At 39.5% G+C, this 24,415-nt stretch overlaps 1 protein-coding gene across 1 annotated transcript in view; it reads right to left on the reverse strand.

The window, feature by feature from the left end:
* NEK11 (NIMA related kinase 11) overlaps positions 1 to 24,415 on the reverse strand; it is a 625,868-nt gene that overhangs the window by 213,800 nt on the left and 387,653 nt on the right. The window contains exons 10-11 of the mRNA XM_053714299.1: positions 15,571 to 15,675; positions 15,142 to 15,154 (exon numbers count right to left, since the gene is read on the reverse strand). Coding sequence (XP_053570274.1) covers positions 15,142 to 15,154; positions 15,571 to 15,675 — 118 coding nt within the window. The remainder of the gene's footprint in view (positions 1 to 15,141; positions 15,155 to 15,570; positions 15,676 to 24,415) is intronic.

Below are 24,415 nucleotides of genomic sequence, written 5' to 3' on the forward strand. Positions count from 1 at the left end.
TACATCTCGGGATCTTGGGGAGACCTACCCAAAGAGATGGTGCTATCCTGATTACCTCTCCTACTCATCTGAAGAGCAGAACCGTACAGAAACGGGTGAAGTCACGATAGAACTCTACAGTGGAGCTCTCTTAGAGTCGATGCATTGCCTGCTGCGTGGCCATTTTGAGATACGGCAAACTTCAATACCCCAGCCTAGATTTCAGCTCTTACTTTCCAGGTGACTGAGCTCACGAGCCGACACAAGTTTTTGCAGCGTTCATCAGAACAGTCAGGGCCTAATACTTACCATGGATCCCAATACTCTATTGCGGGAAATTGCCTGCTTGCTGCAGCAACACCGAGAGAAATTCATCCCGCTGCTGGAAGCGGCATATCGGCCGCCTACTGATGCTCCTTTGGATCAGAGGGACAAAGTTAGTGAGGTCGGTGAGTTCTATGGAGGCGACGCTTTGGGGTCCCGGCATCCGCCACCCTTGGTGACAAGCTTGTCCTCCCTGGTGCTCTGCTGTTCGGAGATCACTGACGGCTCGCTTTGTGGTTACGCGGCAGGTCGGATGCCTAATAAACCGAGCAATATAAAGGAGAGTGTCCATATAGAGAATATTGGTGAGGTTGAGGGGCAGTGGGAAGATTGTTTGAACTTTGACTGGCAACCTGGGGGATTAGCGGTCTCTGCTCCATGCAAGATCTTGGCCGGGACACATATTAAAGGGTCATTGACTATCATATATGGATACCTAAGTATCTGTGGACAGAAGCTCACATCTTGTGCATGGTCTTGTACTGTTATACATCCAACATCTCCTATACCTCAACCTGGCACTGTTGGGCTGACGTCTGCCACACAGAGAGGCCTCAAACGAGGCATAGGCTAAATTTTTCATTAGACTCTGGTAAAATGTGTGTACATATATATATTCTATTTTTTATTCTATTTCCTTTTTTTTTTCAAAATCCATTGTGTTATATATACCAGTGTTATCTGAAAAGTTCTCCCTGTTTGCTCTAGTGCTGAGGTTTGTTTACCATTAAGCTCCTAAGAAAAGTTTATTCCTAGACCGGATTAGTTATCGAATAGTTGCTGTCGGGCTGTCTTGTCTGCGCACTGTTCTGCCCACGTGGTGGTGATACTACAGGATTCTAAGCAGCGGCATTAAGCTTTGTGAGATAAATGAGCGCACAATCTTGAACAAGATGGGCTGTAACACCTCCTATTGCTACTCACGCTTGTTATTTCAAACTTTTATATTGGCTAAATGTAGTATTGGCTCTAATAAGATTTGGGCATATATATGTTGTTACTATTTGACTCCTCTTCTTGTTGTGCTAGTTAATTGTCCCCCACTACATGGGTCATAATTGTTTATGTAAAGATATGACAGATGTTCCTTATGCTCCCCAATCAAACCTAATGACAGACATAGCATATTTAATTACCTCTGCCCTATAGCCTAAATAACTTTGCGGTCAATGGATCCTATATAACTTTAAGGGTATTCTCTATTATAGGTTACGCAACAGAGATTTTTGAGGTGAATGGTTATTCTCTCCTGTAACTGAGTCGGGGAAGCCATGTACCATACATTCATAGTTGTAATCTACTTATTTCATGAGAGGAGCTGCCAGCGGCCGTGGTTATGCTCTGTATACTGTTTTGCTTAAAAATGTGTTGCCTATGCAATGTTGGCTTCCCTAAACTCTGAGTATTACTAACCCTCTTAACCACTGAACATACCTATGGTTGTGTAAATATGCCATATGACCCTGAGAACAAGTTTAAGACCTACATTCCCACCCATGTGATAGTAACCTATAGTATATAGCACCAATAGATTGAGAAGGATATGTTCCCCGCAACAGTCAAGTATATTCTCCTCTAAGGTAAACTACTATCTGTGTAGCCAATTAATAAGTTTTCATATGGAGCTATGACCTTTACCGTATATGGCCTACCATGTTTTAATGACTACCTCCCCCCCCCACGCAACATGCTTCCTTGATGAGGAAGACTAACTATGCGGCTTATCTAGTCTATGCCGCACCCCCTAAGATTTTTCTAACAGTAACTCTTCGTCTACAACAGTTTACTAACATTGTTCACTCCTATTTATAAGTTGAGTTTAACATTACGCATCTAATAACTCATTCTTGCTAGCATTTAAAGTACCAATTGTTAAATTATTTTAAACCTACAGGTCCAAAAGAGACCATTTAAACTGTTAATTTCAGCTCATGTAAAATAGAAAAAGAGGTTCCATAAGATTAGCCCTATTGAGAATTTTGTCTTCTAATTGTATAGAAATTGTCACATTGAAATGTACCATTTATGTTTATCTTACTGACATGTCTTATATAAGCTGTAATGTTTTCGCACAACCTCAATAAAAATAAAAAAAATAAAATAAAAAATATGTATTTGTATGTATGAATATATATATATGTTTATATGTGTGTACATATGTATTTATGTGTGTATATATGTATTTACAGACCTATATACACATATAAACAAATCAATACATATGTACACATATATATATATATATATATATATATATATATATATATATATATATATATATATATATATATATATATATACTTTAGAGCCCTTTGCAGTTAAGTAGATGAAAACATGGAAGATCATATTTAAGCAATATTCATATTTAATAAAGTATTATACTGCATATTTACTGTAAATATTTCACATTCCAATGTCCTCCACATAGGGAAATATGTTCTAAGTATTTTGAAATAGATATTTCTAAATATATCTGTATATATCTGTTACAGAAGCATTAGTTATTTTGTTGTGAAGAGCTTATTTCCCAGCAGCAATGCCTGAACCAGCAAGCCAGCGCCTAAGAAGGGCTCCAAGAAAACCGTAACAAGTATCATTTCATAAAGAGTTAACTTTTTTCAGCTTTTAGAAACTATTGCCTAAATACACATTTGCTGGCTTCAGCTCTAAGTTTAGAGATAACCAATCCCATTGTCTAATCACCTCCGGAGCCAGACTGCTAATTGATAAGATGAACTTGTAAACTTGTTATCTTAAGTACTGTAATCCTATTGTGGCCTGTCAAAGGACAGTGCTCTCTATCTAAATGTGTGATGGGGGATTTTGTGCTTCCCCCCCTCTCCCCCTGGGAGTGCCCTGTGTGCATGTAACCTTAATAAAAAGCAGGCTGGGCATCCCAGTCCTGAGTTCTTGTTTGACCCTCAATCGCAGCGTTGACTCGTTTTTGTGGGCAGAAGGGTATCCTAGCTGTACTGCAGCTAAGGGAGATTATTCTATATTTGCGAGACTCATATAGAATACTATGGAAAGCAGCTTCTCCCCTCTTTAGCAATAGGGATCCAGGCTACTAAGCGGTCCATCTCTCAGCGAGACTAAGGGTAACCGTAACATTTGGCGGCAGCGGCGGGATTTTCCTGGATTTCCTAGGAGAGGTACAGAACGGATGGAGAGCGCTTACGAAAAATTGAAGCGTACAACCCTAAAGGATTTACTTGAAAGCAGAGGGGGGTACGCCAGCAACCGGCCGAGGAGAGAGCTGATCACAGAATTGACCGAACTGGATCAGAGCTTCACAATGGCGGAAACACCGACCACGATTAGTGACGAAAAAACCAGGATTGTTCGGGAAAGGCTCTCATTATACGGGCCGAACCCCTCCATGGAATTGGTACAGCAGTTGATGGCGGAGGCGGATGAGGATATACGAGAGACTCGAGCCCACGAACTCAACCTAGCGAATGCACACCGCAATGCTGAAGCCCCGCAGGTAATCATCCCTGTCGAAAATGCTGGGAGGCCCAAGATACCCTATGCGGCATTTCGACCCTTCCTAGAGAGCGAGACAGGGATTGATGAATATTTGTCGGACTTCGAAAGGCAATGTGCCCTGCACCAGATTCCCAACAGAGAGTGGCCCACGATATTGTCTGGGAAACTATCCGGGCGAGCCCTGGAAGCCTTTCGTACTCTGGGTGCTGAGGAAGTGACACAGTATGAGCTAGTTAAGGAGACACTGTTGCGACGGTACGCTGTAACTCCGGACACATATCGCCGACAGTTTCGGGGCATGAAAAAGAAGCCTAACGATACCCATATGGAATGGGCGCACCGAATGCGGAGAGCGGCAAATCACTGGCTGAGCGGAAGTAAAGCGGTGACTGGTGAGGAAATTTTACAATTGTTTCTCTTAGAACATTTTTATAATGGCATGGAACAGCAAGGGAAGGAATGGCTGCTAGACAGGCGGCCTTCTACCTTAGAAGAAGCAGCCAAATTGGCCGATGAACATTATGACTCCCGTCTTCACGAACCCATGAACTACCGAGCTCCAGCACGGGTCGAACCCAGAGAGGTTTACCGTGCACCCCCTCGTGCTGAATTTCGAGCCCCAGTGCCCACAGGGCCCGTCCGACACTCAGGACCACCCAATAACAGCTCTGAGCGTCCCAGACCGACTTGCCACCGATGCAAGCAACCAGGGCATTTCATGGCTAGCTGCCCCCTTAATACGCACCAGACACCCAGGAATTACAATTACCCCTCTGGGTCCTATCGTCCGGCCCGGGCCCTCTGTGTTAACCAAGAGGCCCCTATGGAGGGATATGTGGGGCCGCTTCACGAGGCAGACCCTGTATATGCTGCCTCAGATAACCGCCAGCACCATCGGCAGAGGGTATGGCTCGAGGGGCGATCTACCGAGGGATTGCGAGACACAGGGGCTACTATCACGCTGGTACAGAGTCATTTGGTGCCAGAGCACAAGCGATCCGGACAGACTGTGGCCGTTAGAGTGGCGGGGGGGGATGTGTACAAAATTCCAACAGCTAAAGTGCATCTTGATTGGGGAGCGGGAAAGGGGGCTGTGAACGTGGGCCTAATGGATAATTTACCTGCCGAAGTACTACTGGGCAACGATTTGGGCCCCATGACTTCTGCCTATGCTCCAGTATGCAACAACGAGGCGGACCCAGTGACTACACGGGCCCAAGCCCGGACGGAGCGAGAGCTCTCACCAGTGCGGGAGACACAGGTAAGACCTACCCCGACCTTGCCTGACAGGTTAGGCCCCATACCATGGGACCACCCGGTTCTGCATAGACTATCGGAGGCTCAATGAAAAAACCGTGACGGACGCTTACCCTATGCCCAGGGTAGACGAGCTACTCGATCGTATAGCCAGGGGAAATTACCTGACCACTATTGACCTCTGCAAAGGTTACTGGCAGATTCCCCTGGCCCCGGAGGCTATCCCCAAGTCGGCATTCGTCACCCCATTCGGCTTATATCAGTTTAGGGTAATGCCGTTTGGGATGAAGAATGCCCCAGCTACATTCCAGCGCTTGGTGGATAGGCTCCTGGATGGCTTCCAGAGTTTTGCTTGCGCCTACCTGGACGACATAGCGATCCACAGTGAGTCCTGGGAGGACCACTTAGCTCATGTAGGAATGGTTCTGGATCAGATCCGGGCTGCTGGCCTGACTCTGAAGCCAGAAAAATGTCACTTTGGGATGGCCGAGGTACAGTACCTGGGTCACCGGGTGGGGTGTGGAAAGCAGCGACCAGAGCCGGCCAAGATAGAAGCTGTCGCCAATTGGCCCACCCCCATCACTAAGACTCAGGTCCTAGCCTTCCTGGGCACGGCAGGGTACTATAGACGGTTCGTACCAGACTACAGCACACTTGCCAAACCCCTGACTGACTTGACCAAGAAGAACTTACCTCGACAGGTCCTGTGGTCTCCCCACTGTGAAACGGCTTTCCAGGCTCTCAAAAATGCTCTAATTAACGCTCCTGTCTTGGCGGCCCCAGCCCTTAACAAACGTTTTATCGTCCATACAGATGCTTCCATGTTTGGGCTGGGAGCGGTCCTCAGCCAAGTAGGCGAAGATGGAGGGGAGCATCCAGTTGCCTACATCAGCCGGAAGCTCCTGCCCCGCGAAGTCAGCTATGCAGCGGTCGAAAAGGAGTGTTTGGCTTTGGTGTGGGCATTAAAGAAATTGACTCCCTATTTATATGGGCAGGAGTTCACTCTGGTCACCGACCATAACCCGTTGGTGTGGCTGAACCGGGTCTCTGGAGATAACGGCAGGCTATTACGTTGGAGCTTATCGTTGCAACCCTTCAATTTCACCATTACTTACAGACCTGGGAAACAGAATGGCAACGCCGACGGGTTGTCCAGACAAACCGACCTCAGCCCCGCATAACCAGCGGTCTGGACAGCCTTAGTCTGCCCCGAAAAGGGGTCAGACCGTGTCTGCCAGAGTGTTCCACAGAAAGGGAGCACTGTTACAGAAGCATTAGTTATTTTGTTGTGAAGAGCTTATTTCCCAGCAGCAATGCCTGAACCAGCAAGCCAGCGCCTAAGAAGGGCTCCAAGAAAACCGTAACAAGTATCATTTCATAAAGAGTTAACTTTTTTCAGCTTTTAGAAACTATTGCCTAAATACACATTTGCTGGCTTCAGCTCTAAGTTTAGAGATAACCAATCCCATTGTCTAATCACCTCCGGAGCCAGACTGCTAATTGATAAGATGAACTTGTAAACTTGTTATCTTAAGTACTGTAATCCTATTGTGGCCTGTCAAAGGACAGTGCTCTCTATCTAAATGTGTGATGGGGGATTTTGTGCTTCCCCCCCTCTCCCCCTGGGAGTGCCCTGTGTGCATGTAACCTTAATAAAAAGCAGGCTGGGCATCCCAGTCCTGAGTTCTTGTTTGACCCTCAATCGCAGCGTTGACTCGTTTTTGTGGGCAGAAGGGTATCCTAGCTGTACTGCAGCTAAGGGAGATTATTCTATATTTGCGAGACTCATATAGAATACTATGGAAAGCAGCTTCTCCCCTCTTTAGCAATAGGGATCCAGGCTACTAAGCGGTCCATCTCTCAGCGAGACTAAGGGTAACCGTAACAATATCTATAACTATATATAATCATGTATATATTTATTTATATATATATATATATATATATATATATATATACAGGGAGTGCAGAATTATTAGGCAAATGAGTATTTTGACCACATCATCCTCTTTATGCATGTTGTCTTACTCCAAGCTGTATAGGCTCGAAAGCCTACTACCAATTAAGCATATTAGGTGATGTGCATCTCTGTAATGAGAAGGGGTGTGGTCTAATGACATCAACACCCTATATCAGGTGTGCATAATTATTAGGCAACTTCCTTTCCTTTGGCAAAATGGGTCAAAAGAAGGACTTGACAGGCTCAGAAAAGTCAAAAATAGTGAGATATCTTGCAGAGGGATGCAGCACTCTTAAAATTGCAAAGCTTCTGAAGCGTGATCATCGAACAATCAAGCGTTTCATTCAAAATAGTCAACAGGGTCGCAAGAAGCGTGTGGAAAAACCAAGGCGCAAAATAACTGCCCATGAACTGAGAAAAGTCAAGCGTGCAGCTGCCAAGATGCCACTTGCCACCAGTTTGACCATATTTCAGAGCTAGACCATCACTGGAGTGCCCAAAAGCACAAGGTGTGCAATACTCAGAGACATGGCCAAGGTAAGAAAGGCTGAAAGACGACCACCACTGAACAAGACACACAAGCTGAAACGTCAAGACTGGGCCAAGAAATATCTCAAGACTGATTTTTCTAAGGTTTTATGGACTGATGAAATGAGAGTGAGTCTTGATGGGCCAGATGGATGGGCCCGTGGCTGGATTGGTAAAGGGCAGAGAGCTCCAGTCCGACTCAGACGCCAGCAAGGTGGAGGTGGAGTACTGGTTTGGGTTGGTATCATCAAAGATGAGCTTGTGGGGCCTTTTCGGGTTGAGGATGGAGTCAAGCTCAACTCCCAGTCCTACTGCCAGTTTCTGGAAGACACCTTCTTCAAGCAGTGGTACAGGAAGAAGTCTGCATCCTTCAAGAAAAACATGATTTTCATGCAGGACAATGCTCCATCACACGCGTCCAAGTACGCCACAGCGTGGCTGGCAAGAAAGGGTATAAAAGAAGAAAATCTAATGACATGGCCTCCTTGTTCACCTGATCTGAACCCCATTGAGAACCTGTGGTCCATCATCAAATGTGAGATTTACAAGGAGGGAAAACAGTACACCTCTCTGAACAGTGTCTGGGAGGCTGTGGTTGCTGCTGCACGCAATGTTGATGGTGAACAGATCAAAACACTGACAGAATCCATGGATGGCAGGCTTTTGAGTGTCCTTGCAAAGAAAGGTGGCTATATTGGTCACTGATTTGTTTTTGTTTTGTTTTTGAATGTCAGAAATGTATATTTGTGAATGTTGAGATGTTATATTGGTTTCAATGGTAAAAATAAATAATTGAAATGGGTATATATTTGTTTTTTGTTAAGTTGCCTAATAATTATGCACAGTAATAGTCCCCCTAAAATAGCTATAACTAAAAACAAACTAAAAACTACTTCCAAAACTATTCAGCTTTGATATTAATGAGTTTTTTGGGGTCATTGAGAACATGGTTGTTGTTCAATAATAAAATTAATCCTCAAAAATACAACTTGCCTAATAATTCTGCACTCCCTGTATATATATATATATATATATATATATATATATATATATATATAGTGAAGATTGGAGTAGCCGTGTTAGTCCAGTAGATAGATGCTCAAAAAACAAAGTATTGCAGTATGCAGTGATACCTTTTTTATTGGACTAACATAATATTTAAAAGACAAGCTTTCGAGAGTTTTCCTCTCTTCCTCAGGTCTGAAGCAATACTGATCATTCTGATATAGATACACATCACATACAACAAATGGAAGGGAGGAAGGGGGGTGAGAGGGGGGTCATAAAAGCAGAGAATGTGTCTGAAGGAGAAAATAGCTGAGAATAGCCAGAAAGAATAAATAAACAGAGGAGAGTAAATAGGTCAGATGAGAGGAAAAATAAAAAGGAAAAAGAAACCAATATAGGACAATAAGATGAGAGATTATAGAAAGTTATGGTAGTGTGTGAGAAAGCCAGAGTCTACATTAAGTCCTTCATTTATGGTATTGAAATATGTGATAATTTTCATCTCAAACGTCTTTCGTTCATGAGAGTCTTTGAAATTCCCTTTAAGAATTTTAATCCTGAGGTTAAGGATGAAGTGACCAGTCTGGGTGAAGTGATGACCAACAGGGGTACAATATTCATTTTCCTTGTGGTTTTTGATCGAGTGTCTGTGTAGATTCATTCTGAGATGCAGCTTTTGTCCAGTTTCTCCAATGTAGCAAACTCTGTCACACGCTGTACACTGTATCATGTACACCACATTAGCAGATGAGCACGAATAGGATCCCTTAATATTGTATGACGCGTTGTTGTGTCTGGCTGTGTTGTTGTCACATATATGTTGACACAGTTTGCAGAGTGATTTGTTGCATCGTGCAGTGCCATTCTGTGTGCGCTTCTGTTCTGTGGTTAATTTGCTGCGGACCAATCTCTGTCTCAGGTTAGGCGGTTGTTTGAATGCTAGTATGGGGGGTTCAGGAAATATTTTTTTGAGTGTGGGGTCCTCTGAAATTAGTGGTTGTAGCTCTTTAATAATTTTGCACACTCCTTCTAGAGTAGGGTTGTAAGTGACTACTAGAGGGGTTCTTGTTTTGTTTTCCTTTTCTTTGTATTGTAGGAGTCTTTCCCGTGGTGTTTTTAGGGCAGATTTGATTTTTTTAGATATTGTCCTTTCCTTGTAGCCCTTTTGCCTAAATGACTCTGACAGTGTACTCAGGTGGTGATCTCTGTCTTTTGTGTCAGAGCAAATGCGGTGATATCTGATAGCTTGGCTGTAGATGATACCTTGTTTGGTGTGATTGGGATGGAAGCTGGAATTGTGGAGGTAGCTGTACCTGTCTGTGGGTTTAGTATATATAGATAGATAGATAGATAGATAGATAGATAGATAGATAGATAGAGAGAGAGAGAGAGATGAATATATATAGATAGATAGAGAGAGAGAGAGAGAGAGAGAGAGAGAGAGAGATGTATATATATATATATATATATATATTATTATTATTATCAGGTATTTATAAAGTGCCAGCAGATTACGCAGCGCTATGTAAGTAATAATAAAACATTACAGGGATGCATTACATACACAAACAAACAAGTACAGTAGGGGTACATTACAGTTGAATTATTCAGAAGGAGAGGAATGCCCTGCCCTTGAGCACAATCAGTAGTAGTTCACTTTACACACAGAGGCCTCTATTTATCAAAGGTCTTGCGGACCTGATCTGACAGACCTTGCTGAATGCGGAGAGCAATACGCTCTCCGTATTCAGCATTGCACCAGCAGCTCACAAGAGCTGCTGGTGCAACGCCGCCCCCTGCAGACTCGCGGCCAATGGGCCGCCAGCAGGGAGGTGTAAATCAACCCGATCGTACTCGATCGGGTTGATTTCCGGCGATGTCTGTCCGCCTGCTCAGAGCAGGTGCACAGGTTATGGAGCAGCGGTATTTGTGACTGCTGCTTCATAACTGCTGTTTCTGGCGAGTCTGAAGACTCGCCAGGAACACGGGCCGTCAAGCTCCTTTCGGAGCTTGATAGATAGGCCCCAAAGTGGCCTGCAGGTAGAAAGGCTCTCAAGCTTACAATCTAAAGGAGAGGGAATGGACACAGAAGGTAAGGGAGAAGGGAAATATGTCTGATATAAGGCAGAGTAAACTGAGAGTGAGTGATGACGTAGGCAATCAATAAGAAAACGTATGTGGTGAGTGAGCAAATTGGATTGGAAAAGAGTAACAGAATATGGTTAAGTGTCAGTACAGAGGTTGCGAAAATGAAGTAGTGTCTCTATCGTGGATGATTACTGCCAGCTGCACCTAATTGCTGTTAGGAGGTCTTTATATATTAAGGTAAACACCAGGGTGTGTGTATATTTATATATATATATATATATATATATATATATATATATATATATATATATATAGGTATAGATATATAATGTACCAAAATACAATCAGATATATGAAGAAATATGTATTTATGAGTAAATAGAATATATTCTTCTATTTGAAGAACATTGGAATGTGAAATATTCACAATTTCATGTCGGTTAGTGCACTTGAGAATATGCAATCCATTTGCTCGCAAGAGGGGGAATGCGTTAACGCGATCGCGATATTCAAAGTTCGGCTTTTTGTGTGCATTGAGTTAGTGTGTGAACGTTACATTTTTTATTTTCAACTACCTGATGCGTACAAAAACATTACTTCTAGCGGAGTTAGTGCGAGAGCGGAAGCATTAAATATTGCTCCACTTGTAATCTGACTGAGTGAGTGTCCTCAAAATACTACACTCTTCAGTTTAAATATGACTGGAAATTCACAGTTACAGAATAAAATATAAACTGTAAGTAGACAGCTAAGCACATATTTCCCCTAGAAGTCCAATAAAATATATGTAAAATATATGTAGAAATACTGAATTGATAGGGTCCAGTCTAAAACCTGAAGTATATGACTGACAGGCTATAGGCTCAACATTTCCTGAACTGGGAAAATGAGTTAGAAAAACCAATGAATGAACCTGCAGGTGCTCAGTCGGTGGAGTCATGATTGGCAGGGTCAGAGCTGTGGAGGCTCTGTGCTCAGGGTAAGGTGAGGTGTAGATGGGATTATGTGTGTTGAGGGCGGGCGGCAGTGGTCCATTTATAGAAACTGGGACCTGTATAAGGTAGAGAGTGCTGCAAGAAGGACAACTGGGTACAGCTAACAAGTTATGACAATCCCACAAGGTGCAGGACCATTGAAAGCTCTGCTGAACTGATATCGCATAGGAGCTTGTAATTGAGAGGATCAGTAGCCTGTTCTATTCATGTAGTTCATGAACCCATCTTGATGGAGAAAAGCTGGGTCCCTAAATAGAATGCACAATGCAGGAATACAGAAGGAAAAATACAGCAGGTATGGCAGCAAAAAATTAATTTTATATTTATAAATTATCTATACTATAATCACGTTTGTACCGCATGGATTCCGAAAATGGCAGGGTGGTGAAAGAATCCACCTTTCAACACCCTGCCATTTTCGGAATACACCTGGATGCAGCATAGGCAAACAAAGCGGCATTAAGGGAAAAAAAACAACTAACCGCCCACACGAAGTATGAGAAAAAATAAAACTAACCACCCGCATGAAGTATTAAAAAAAAAAAACAATAACCCCCCCACACGAAGTATTAACAAAAAAAAACATAACTGCTCGCACAAAGTATTAAGAAAAAAAACATAACCGCTCTGCACAAAGTATTAACAAAAAAACTAACCCTTAAACTGCCAAACCCCCACAACAGAAACTATCTAACCCGCCAAACCCACACAACGTCAACTAAATAAATTACAATATTAACTGCTAAACTGCCAACCACCCACAATGCAAATAACTAATTTAATTACTAACCCCCCTAACCTAACACCCTCTAAATTAACCCCAATTACATAAACTAAGTTACAATTAAAATAAAAAATCCTAACATCAATTTAAAGATAAAACCTAACATTAAATGACAAAAAATTACAAAAAATAAAAAAAGTCATCAAAATAAAAAAATAAACCTAATCCCTATAAAAATAAAAGAGTTCCCCCAAAAATAAAAACACCCCCTAATCTAAACTAAACTACCAATAGTTTATTGATAGATTAGGGAGTGTTTTTATTTTGGGTTTTTTTTTTATTTTTATAGGGGTATTAGTTTAGGTTTAAATTATTTTGGATAGCTTTGTTTATTTTTTTCTGTAATTTTACATTTTTATTTTTTGTAAAATTAGCTTTGGGGATTGTAGTTTTTTAAACATAGACTGCCCTCTGGGCAGGCTTATCGTCTAGTATATATATAAATTATATATAAATTAAATTTGTAAAAGTGAAGGAGCAAATCTCTTATCAAAGAAAGAAAAACAGAAAATCTCTAAATATCTATAAATAATACTTAGTGCAGCAGAAGTGGTGGGAATAGATACAGTACATATTAAAAGGACAGGAAACCCCAAAATTGTCTTGATGATGATTTGGATAGAACATACACTTTCCAATTTACTTCCATTATCAAATTTGCTTTATTCTCTTGCTATCCTTTGCTGAAGGAACAGCATTTAACTACTGGCAGCAAGATGAACACATCTAGTTATCCAATCACAAAAGACAAATGTGTGCCGGCACCAATTAGCAGCAGTTCCCACTAGTGTAAGATATGTGCGTATTCTTCAACAAGGGTTACAAAGAGAACAAAGCACATTTGAAATAGAAGTGCATGTAAAAGTGTCTTTAAATGACATGCTCTATCTGAATCATGCAAGTTTAATTTTGGCTTTCCTATCCCTAATTATATACATATTTATACACACCCACACAGACTAAAGGGAGATTCTGGATCATATCTGCTAAAGCAATGTATTTTTAAAGTGCATATATTGTTATTAATAAATTATCTATACTATAAATAAAATTGACACATTTACATAGCTGGGCATCAGGAGGTGACAATATTGTATTTTGCATGGAATATGAATTTCAATTTACAAACGTGAATTAAGGAGTTCAGTAAATATGAAATGTCAGTGCTATTTGTTAGATGACTGCTTTGAATTTAAAGCTAACAGAAATGACAGTGGCTGTGTCCTTTTAAATTATGAAAAATAACTTTCAAAATATACTGCTCTTGACCTTAAAGCAGCAACTATTATGTCAACAAATCTGTAAAATTTTATTATACTGCAGACTGATCCAATTTTATGCTAATTCTGCAATTCAATTTTGTTATCCAATATCTATATCACTCTGCAAAAGGTAATTGAATCCACAAAGCCATTTGTGTTTTGTCATCATATTGTACAAGAAAGTATATGTGAGAAGGTTCACAGAATGTGTATCTCGTGGAATAATTAACTTAAATGTTAGTAGCTCTATAACAACATGTAAAAGTTATAGATGTCCAAAAAGGATAGAAACAGTCTGTGTATGCGCACAGTAGACAGTACATACACATGAGACGTACACTATAATACGCTTTTATTATGGTAGCCTCTTGATGTTATGCCCTGTACTATTAACAGAGGATAAACCTGTTCTGTTAACTGTTTTTCGCTTTAGTGATAATGTTAATTCATGTTTATGTTTATTATAGTTATATTAGATATTCAGAAATCTGTATTATGTAATGATTGCAACTATTAAAGGGATAGTCTAGTCCAGAATATTTATTGTGTAAAAAGATAGATAATCCCTTTATTACCCATTCCCCAGAATATACTTTTTACCACTGTGATTACCTTATATCTAAACCTTTGCAGACTGCCCCCTTATTTCAGTTCTTTTGCAGACTTGCATTTTACCCAATCAGTGCCCTCTCATAAGTAACTCTATGGGCTTGAGCACAATGCTATCTATATGACATACATGAACTAACATCTTCTAGCTGTGAAAAACTGTCAAATTCTTTGAGATAAGAGGCGGCCTTCAAGGGCTTAGAAATTAGCATATGAGCCTACCTAGGTTTAGCTTTCAACAAAGAATACCAAAAGAACAAAGCAATTTTGATGATAAAAGTGAAATGGAAAGTTGTTTAAAGTTGCATGCCCTATCTGAATCATGAAGGTTTCATTTTGGCTAGACTGTCCCTTTAAGTATGCTTTATAATTTATAAGTTTTCCATCCAACTGCGGTTTTACCGTTAACCTCAGTCGATGTTGGTTTCTAACAGTTGTACTCTTTAACATAATAGAGCACTTATATATACTTATGTTTGTTAGTGTTCACTATTTGTGTTTTGTTTACATTACTGTCACCATGGTTACTGCAATTTTGGTGGAACTGCACATGGGGGAGGGGTTTGTAGTCTTTAAAAGCTATTCTGGTTGGTCTAAGGATGGGCAGACTGTCTCCGAAACGGCACTCTCAATAAATGGATATTTTAAGTTCATCGGAAATACAAGCAAGTGCGGTCTGTATCAGGCCAAATGTCCTGGTCTCCAGGTCTCCATGGCACACCCTGCCCAAGACATACCCACATCCCGTTGCTTTCTGTGGCTCTGCCATACAAAACACCTGTGGAGCACCACCTACAAACTTCCCTACCTGACCCAGAACACCTTCATGAAAAGTTTGGAGGTATGATTAGCCATAATATTAGGTGTGTCACTTGCAACTAGAATAGCAAAGCCTAACTCCTGGTATGTTAATGCAAGAAGCTTAAATTCAATTTACTCTTCAGTATGTGGGAAGAACACACAGACAACTAGTAATAGTTTAGAAGACATGGGGAAAAAATGCTACCACTTTCCTAAGTTATAACTGGCAAATACAATTTAAAAACCTTGTGGAAGCAGATACAAGGGGATAATACAATGGGATGCGAGTGTTTTATCTTCTTTGTCAATAATTGTTATTTCTTAATAAAGAAGCATTCTTACTACTCTTCAACACAGATATAAACCCCTACAAGAAGAAGAATTGATATATGTGATCCCATTTACTGTGTTAATGCAAAACACCACGTTTAGTGTAGATAATATACATGAATAATATCAAATTAATACAATATACTAAATTTAAACTCGTTACTTACATTGAGAACCTCAATACTATGTCGATGAAAGTTACGTGACCTAAGTTCTTGCATTAATTTATGATTTTCTTGATATTTTTCTTCCGCAAGTTTTCTAAAAGAAATAAAAAAAAAAATGTAATTGAATATTTACCAATTGGTGTTTATGTCTAAACCTGCAATGTAATCCATCTTGTAAGTTGTAGAGAGAAATAAACCTTTTGTCAAGGAGCCCTAAACTTAAAAAAAGAAAATCCATTTGTTTGGGTTTATAAATAAAACATTTCTGTAACTATCAATACTGCCTAGAACAAATTACAAAAGCAATTTTAAAAGACAGGCCATCTGCATCTTTTTAAGCATTAGAGATTTAAATGTTACCATTTTGTTTGTTTCATTTTTTGATAAATAAAGATAACGCTATTTATATAAAAGTGGATCATTTCATCTGAAGGTCAGTATGATCCTAATTCTTTTTAAAAACAGTTAAATCATTTCAACATGTCACACTTGTCGCAATTTAAGAAATATTGTTTATATTATTATCCAGACATTTCTTTCTTTCTTTTTTTGTATTGATTTTTCTTTTTTAAAATGTTATCGGTGTGTAATAATTTAAAGGGACAATCAACACCAGAATTTTTGTTGTTTAAAAAGATAGATAATCCCTTTATTACCCATTTCCCAGTTTTGCATAACCAACACAGTTATATTAATACACTTTTTACCACTTTTAGATACACTGTGATTACCTTGTATCTAAGCCGATGCAAACAGTCCCCTTATTTCAGTTCTTTTGACAGACTTGCATTTTAGCCAATCAGTGCTGTCTCCTAGGTAACTTCACATGTATGAGCTTAATGTTATCTATATGACACACATGAACTAACTCCCTCTAGAGGTGAAAAACGTTCAAAATGCATTCAGATTAGAGGCGGCCTTCAAGGTCTAAGACATTAGCACATGAGCCTACCTAGGTTTAGCTTTCAACTAAGAATACCAAGATAACAAAGCAAAATTGGTGATAAAAGTAAATTGGAAAGTTGTTTAAAATTACATGCCCTGTTTGAATCATAAAAGTGTATTTTGGACTTGACTGTCCCTTTAAGATTCTAGGATGTAGAAGGTTGGTAAGCAACTGTAACTTAAAAGCTTGCATGCTATTATCCAATATGCTTTATAGCAGCCGAAATTCTTTATTTCCTACTTTATGTACACTCCGTTTTCCAGTTTATCATTTAATACATTTGAATGCTTTTATTTATGAAAAATATTAAAGAAACATAAAACCCAATTTTTTCTTTCATATTTCAGATAGAGCATACAATTTAAAACAACTTTCCAATTTACTTCTGTTATCTATTTTGCTTTGTTCTATTTGTAACTTTTGTTGCAAAGCACACCTAGGTAGGCTCAGGAAACAGCAAGGAATTACTGGAAGATAGCTGCTAATTGGTTGCTGCACTTATATGCCTCCTGTTATTGGCTCACCTGATCTGTTCAGCTAGGTCCCAACAGTGCATTGTTGCTCCTTTAACAAAGTATACAAAGGTAATAAAGAAAATGTGCTAATAGAGGTAAAATGGAAACTTGTTTAAAATTGCATGTGCTATCTGAATCATGAAAGAAATGTATTTTCGGTTCCATGTCCCTTTAAACATGTGCATCCATTTTAATTAAAAAAGAATCAATCTAATGCTTGCAATAAATTGAGTTAAAGGGATAGGAAAGTCAAAATTAAACGCATTATTCAGCTAGAGCATGTCATTTTAAGACACTTTTAAATTCACTTCTATTTTCAAATGTGCTTCGTTCTTTTGGTGTCCCTTGTTGAAAAATAATATGCACATATCCTACACTAGTGAGAGCTGCTGCTAATTGGTGTCTGCACACATTTGTCTCTTGTGATTGGCTAACTAGATGTGTTCATCTAACTGCCAGTAGTGCAATGCTGTCCCTTCAGCAAAAGGATAACAAGAGAATGAAGCAAATTTGATAATAGAAGTCAATTAAAATTGTATGTTCTATCCAAATCATGAAAGAAAATGTTGGGGTTTTCTGTCACTTTAAGCTTTTTGAAGCCATTATTCTAAAGGCGAAGAAGACTTTTCTGCAGATGGGAAAGGGTTCAGATTTATACTATTTAGGCGGAAAAGGCTTTTCTGATCGCGGGAAAAGCGTCAAAAGTTCAAATATATACTATTCCTGTTTCTCAATCTCCTACCCTTCTAGATTGAAAGTTCCTACAGGAATAGGTCTCTCAATTCCTCCTGTATGTGTTTGTAAACTTTTGTCTTGTCTCTTACAAGATTTTATCATTGTTTTATTTAAATTAATTGTACCCATGGACAGCTCTGCAAAATATGTTGGAGCTTTATAAATAAAATATAATAATAATAATATTCAATAACAATGTATCTGTCTTTGTCAGTTAATTGATTCTTATGTCAGCCAATAAGTATATAGGTTTAACAAAGTTTCAATGTAAACAATTGCTTTAAAAGTTAAATCAAACGATCATCATTGCGATCATGTGATTTCAAGGCCGGGATCGAATCATGGGGGACTGCCTCCACTGCTAGGCATGCCCCCAATCCGATTCTTGCTTGCATCAAAGGGGGAGGCTGCAAGTCGCCATATAAGTTAGGAGGTTCCATGCCATCCTTTAGCGTTAAAGTCCAACTGTTTAAGGTGGCATGGAACGTCCTAATAGCATGAAGGGCTTAATATTTGTTCTTAGCCAGTCCAGACCACATTAAAAAACTTGTTTTTTGCTCTTAGTGCTTTGTAGCAGTAACACAAACTAGTACATTATTTAAATCTAATCTTCTCTCTATCTGCTCCACTTCTGCCATGAAGACATCACCCAAAGGAAAAAGCGAACCAATAGATTTTTGAATATCAAGTAACTCCCTTATTGGATATTTTGAAGACATTTTTTTTCTGTGACAACCAAGTGTTCTGAAACAAATTTTTAATCTGTGCACGTCTAATTATCTTGTCACTACAGGTACAAATTCCTAAATCTGGAATTCCAAAACCCAGAATTAATCAGAAATCCAGACTTTCTAATGGTACTATGCATAAATTTTTTTAAAAAATAATATAAAACTAGCGTAAAGGATTATGAAACCCAATTTGTTTCTTTCATGATTCAGGTAGAGCATGCAATTTTAAGCAACTTTCTAATTTACTAATATTATAATTTTTTCTTCGTTCTCTTGGTATCTTTATTTGGAAGACCAGGAATGTAAGCTTAGGAGCCAGACCATTTTTGGTCCAGCGCCTGGGTAGCGCTTGCTGATTGGTGGCTACCTAGGTGCTGAACCAAATATGGGCCAGCTTGTACCAAGAGAACAAAGAAAATTGATAAGATAAGTAAATTCGAAAAATGCTTAAAATTCAATGCTCTATCTGAATCACAAAAGCAGAAAATTGGGTTCCATAAACCTTTTTTAGGTTGCATGTATATACAGTATTGTGACATGTAAATATTGCCCCAATGACACATGATATTGTTGTTTACACATAGTCCTGTGCCCTTGGGGGCGTAACTAGCGGTGATGCAATGTGATGTTTAACCTCAAATAATGGCTTAAACACATAGCAAAAGTCCCACTCGGGAGCCACAACATATTCCAGCATTTTCACAGGACAAGACCAGCAAGCCAATTAGGAGCAGTTATGCATATAGCCCCCAACCAATAAACATATCCTGCTCAAGAGCTGCAATGCATTGTGATTGCAGAGTGGACAGTTGGACAGTTCTTGAGCAGTAGAGAATAAGCGTATGTGATGGTGCACTGATGACTTTATATGAGTTTGTGTATTAGTTTGAAGAAATTCCCATAAAACAGGTTCTGCAAAAATCAGTGAAACCAAATATATGAATTAGTTATTTAATTAATAACTGTTCATTGAAAACCGTTATTTCCATGCCCATTTGTACACAAAGGACAGCTATAGAGCTATGGTACACATGGCTTTATTCAGACGGTATATTAAATCCACATAATTGGTTTGTAAAGGATGCTGAAAATATTGTACCGGCTTCTTCAATTAGTGGCATTGTATTTTCATATTGAGGGCATGGATTGCAATATACTAAAAGTTAATGACCTGGGAAATCATCAGCACAGTTCATAGCTTTAGGATTAAATATACATTATGACAGAGATGTCACCTAAGTCATGCTTTCATTTAAATGACTCATTTCCAGCTTAACTGTTGATAGAATTTGATTACCCTCATCACTCTTCTATGTAATAATATTCTGCTTCTTTACTTTCATATATTGTCTGTTCTATTGCCAAGATACCGTCAGCCAGTTATAGCCACTGATTTATTAATTCATGAGACTTATTGCAGGTGAAATTATGCTGCTGTACTGTACATGGGGGCACAGGGAAAATGGCTGCAAGTACACAGTTATAAGTAAAATAAGTTGTATTTCACATATGTTGCATAGTGACACAGATGTAAATGATTTAACTCTTTCAAAATTTAACAAAGGTACATTTATAACAATCACATTATTGTAATGAACCTCTAAGAGCAATCTGAGTGAAGTGGGCCCCATTTATTATACTGCATGTGTTCAAGGTTCCCATTCAGGTAACCTGTCTCCCTGTATTCCCACATAGCAGGGTAGCTTTCTTTGCTGGAGTTTAAGGGGACATGAAACCCAATTTTCTTTTTCTCATGATTCACATAGAGCTTGTGATTCTGAACAACTTTCCAATTTACTTCTATTATCTAATTTGTGTTGTTCTCTTGGTATCCTTTGTTGAAAAGCTGCTGATTGGTTGCTGCACATATATGCTTCATGTTATTGGCTAACCCAGTTTGTTAACTAGTAGTGCATTGCTGCTTCTTCAACAAAATATACTAAGAGAATGAATCAAATTATATAATTAATGTCAATTGGAAAGTTGTTTAAAATTGTATTCTCTATCTGAAACATGAAAGAAAAAAAATTGGGTTTCATGTCCCTTTAAGGTTGCACAAGCATTTGCTTTTGCAGTCCCGCCCCTTACTCTTGCAATCAATTGCACAATCAGAAGGGTTTGACAATAAGTCAAGAAGTCCTGGATTTTTTAAAAAGATTGCTGCTCCTTAACTTGGGGTTCCAGGCTTGCAATTTGTCGTGTTTGAACTGTGCTTTCCAACACTGGTGGATGTGTTCATGATTTAAGTGGGTGTTTTCTAACAGAAAAGCCTGAAGAAGTTTGTAGATAAAAATAAATTCTTATGTACCTACAAGGTGGCAAGTTGTGTATTTGTCAGGCCACCAACACATTTTCTACAGCTCTCCACTTCTCCAGAGTAAAGACTGTATGTATCTGAACCAGGTAATGTGTAATAATGTCCAGAACCCAGGTCACTGCACGCCACGTAGGGATACCACCACACCCTAACATAAATACCAAAACATTCCAAATAATGTGGCAGCAAATGTGAAGTCAAACAGGTTTATTCAGCACAGAAGACACATGCGAAGTTTTGGGAACTCCTTCCCTTAATCATGCAATCAAATTTGTGGTACAAAGCATCCTAATATACCCCTCAGCCACAAGGGGGCAATAGAGGGATATTTACATATTTAACTCTTTAATAGCCAAAGTTGCTATAGTCAGTGTATCACAGAACAGTGGAATGCAGCCACAAAAGAAACAAACTGATACTATACAATATCATATTAAAATCAATACAAAATTATTCATAATAATGGTTACATAATGGTGTAACCAAAAATCTAACAATTTAATACTCTTTACAATATATATATATATGGATATGGATGCAGCAAGGAATTAACGAAACTACGGGCAATAGAAGAAAGTAATGGCGTTTTTGCTGAATGCAGATAAATCTCCATAATAGGAATTAAATTATAGGGATTAGATTATTAAAATTTGTTTATAAGAATACAGACAAGTCCCAGTCCTTATTTAAACCAGTCGGTTCTAAAGTGCCTAACTCATATATCCAAAAGCACTCTTTTTGATGGAGCATGAGTTCCCTATTACCACCTCTTCTGGGTCTGGGAATAAAATCTATAATTTGGAAATGGAGTTGATTAATAGCATGCCCCGTTGAATTAAAATGACAGGCTATAGGGGCTAATTTATTATTGGTCGTAATTGAACTTTTATGTTCTATGATGTGGTTCCTAATTAAACATAAAAGTTCAATTAGGACCAATAATAAATTAGCCCCTATAGCCTGTTATTGCATGATTAAGGGAAGGAGTTCCTGAAACGTCGCATGTGTATTCTGTGCTGAATAAACCTGTTTGACTTCACATTTGCTGCCACATTATTTGGAATGTGTAATAATGTGTCAGTACTTTGATCTTACAATACTAGCAATACTCATTTTTTAATCAGGAAATAAGTACTGATAGAGGTGCACAAGACAGAAAATGGTTTGGGGGAATATCCTGTGTGAACAGGTGATGTAGTGCACAATGTTTATACGCAGATTACTATCAAGGGAAGGGAATAGTATAGACACAATATTGCTTGCTTGAGGTTTTTTGATATATGGTGTAAGTAAATATTTATTGATTATTTTTTTTTATTTCTCTAAGTGAAAAACATGCTTAATTGTCTCTTAATGATAAAGGTTGGAATCCCAGCTCTAGACTTGATATTTGGATGGATTTATGTTACTTGTTCAACAACTGTAAGTTGTAAAATGTTAAAGCCACTTGAGCCTACTGTAGATCGGAACTTGATGTGCAAGGGCATTTATATAAAGATTGGGTATAGCTCCCACCCCTCTCAAACTTTATGGGATTGTCACTGCCCCTTCAGCAGTTCACTTTCCTTTTAAATGTCATGGCACAACTAGGGGTTGCCTATAAAGTCCCAAACCTTGAGGAATAAGCTCATAACATCATGCCCAACCTACACATGGGGCGCCCATGACTCCACCCTATCCACAAAGGCTTCTTAGCTCAGTCTAAGCTCCAAGAAAAGATAGAAGTATTCAAATATGGTGAATGTATAAAGGAAAAAACGAGTAAGTAAATTGTTTAAAACTAAAAAAAACAAAAAAGGGGGGGGGCGGAGCTTGGCCATGCAGGCGAATGGCAGCATTCTAGAACGGCTCCAAGTCCTTGAGTTAATGCAACGAGATAAAACGGCTATATAGAACTTAAAAAACAGTATTCAAAGCTTGGGGGACAATATGAAGCAATCCAGGTGCATAATCTAACCCAGCCGACTCACACCCACAAAGCCCGCGGACATCGACCAGTCGCAGACAGGAGAGGCCTAGCAGACACATCCCGATATGCCGCGTATTGAAGGCACCATTATTGCTAAGCATTAGCATAACGGGAACAATAACAGTAAGAGAGGAGTGAGGTGCTGCAAACCGCACATTCTGCGGAGTGACAGAGAGCAGCGGCTTTGTATGGCAGAGCGGTCGGAAGATCTACACACCCAAGACTGGTGAGACTCGCACCTTACATTCTTTAGCCCATCGTAGTGTGCCTGTTCCGGCTTGTATTCGCAAATAAGTAATAGACAGGAGACTCGGTGCTCAACGTGAGGTGATAGGAAAAGGCTCCCATTACATAACTAAAGCAGGGAAGACAGCCATTCACTGCCACGCAGTTAACAGTAAATAAGGCCTACTAGCATGCTACAAGACTTGAATAATAATAAACACAGACTTTGATGAGAGCGTGTACGGAGATCAGAGTCATATAGAGGGAGACTATTAGTTGTAAACTGACATCGAGTGTGTGGGGAATCAAGGCCAACTACAGTGAAGTGACAGTCAGCAGCAGGGGCCTGAAACCACCCAGCAAGATCTATACAAACTGTAATCCATGACCATTGGATTTAAGTTAGCTACTAAGGCGCCTATCATTCTGTCGCCAATAATTACATTGACCCCAATTTCCTCAACGTTTACCTTTCATGGTGGGGAATGCCTATCAAGAAACACCACAAAGCAGAGAAAAAAACTAGCCTAAAGCCCCTAAATAAATATTTAAAGCCTATTGAACAACACGTGACATCAGAAAGAGAAAGCATGGAGGAGCTACAATCCGCAACCCCTGAACAGCATGTCACTGAAGATGCTCAATTGCTCGCTAATGTTACTAAAAGGATCTTCTGCATCTATCTTCTAAGGAAGATATACAAAATGTGATGCAAGAAATGTGAAATTTATTTCAAGACCTGCGTAAAGATATTAACTCACTAGAGGGTAGAGTTGTTGCAGTAGAGGAGGCGCAGGCCACCGTAGATGCCAAAGTACACACAAACTCCATAACACTGCAAGACCACAAGGCAATTATACAATCATTGTCAGACAAACTAGAGGACTTGGATAATAGGCGACGCCGAAATAATATAAGGGTAAGAGGAGTCCCTGAATCCATCCGTCCCCCCCCCCTGCCATTGAAGGATACCTACAAAGTTTGTTTCGAACACTAAAGGGGACACCATCTTCAACTGAGATCATAATGGAATGAGCACACAGGGCCCTGAGGCCTAAACCCCCCCATAAAGCTCCCCCACGGGACATTATAATAAAATTCCTCAACTTTAAGGACAAAGAGGAGCTTATGTGTTGTGCACGGTCCAAAAAATCTATTCAACATGCAGACACTGAGCTACAATTGTTTTCTGACTTGTCACCAACCACTTTACAGAAAAGACGCGAGCTGGCTCATGTAAAAGAACAACTAAGAAACCACAAGATTCAATACCATTTGGGGTTCCCAGTCTCACTAATAGTCATCCATGATAAGTCCTTGATCTACAGACCAGGCTCAGACTTGCAAGCTTTTCTGGCAGACATTGGCGGAGTAGACGCACCACCCAGAAATAGAG

This window comes from Bombina bombina, chromosome 5, assembly GCF_027579735.1.
Source record: "Bombina bombina isolate aBomBom1 chromosome 5, aBomBom1.pri, whole genome shotgun sequence".
NCBI classification, from domain to species: domain Eukaryota; kingdom Metazoa; phylum Chordata; class Amphibia; order Anura; family Bombinatoridae; genus Bombina; species Bombina bombina.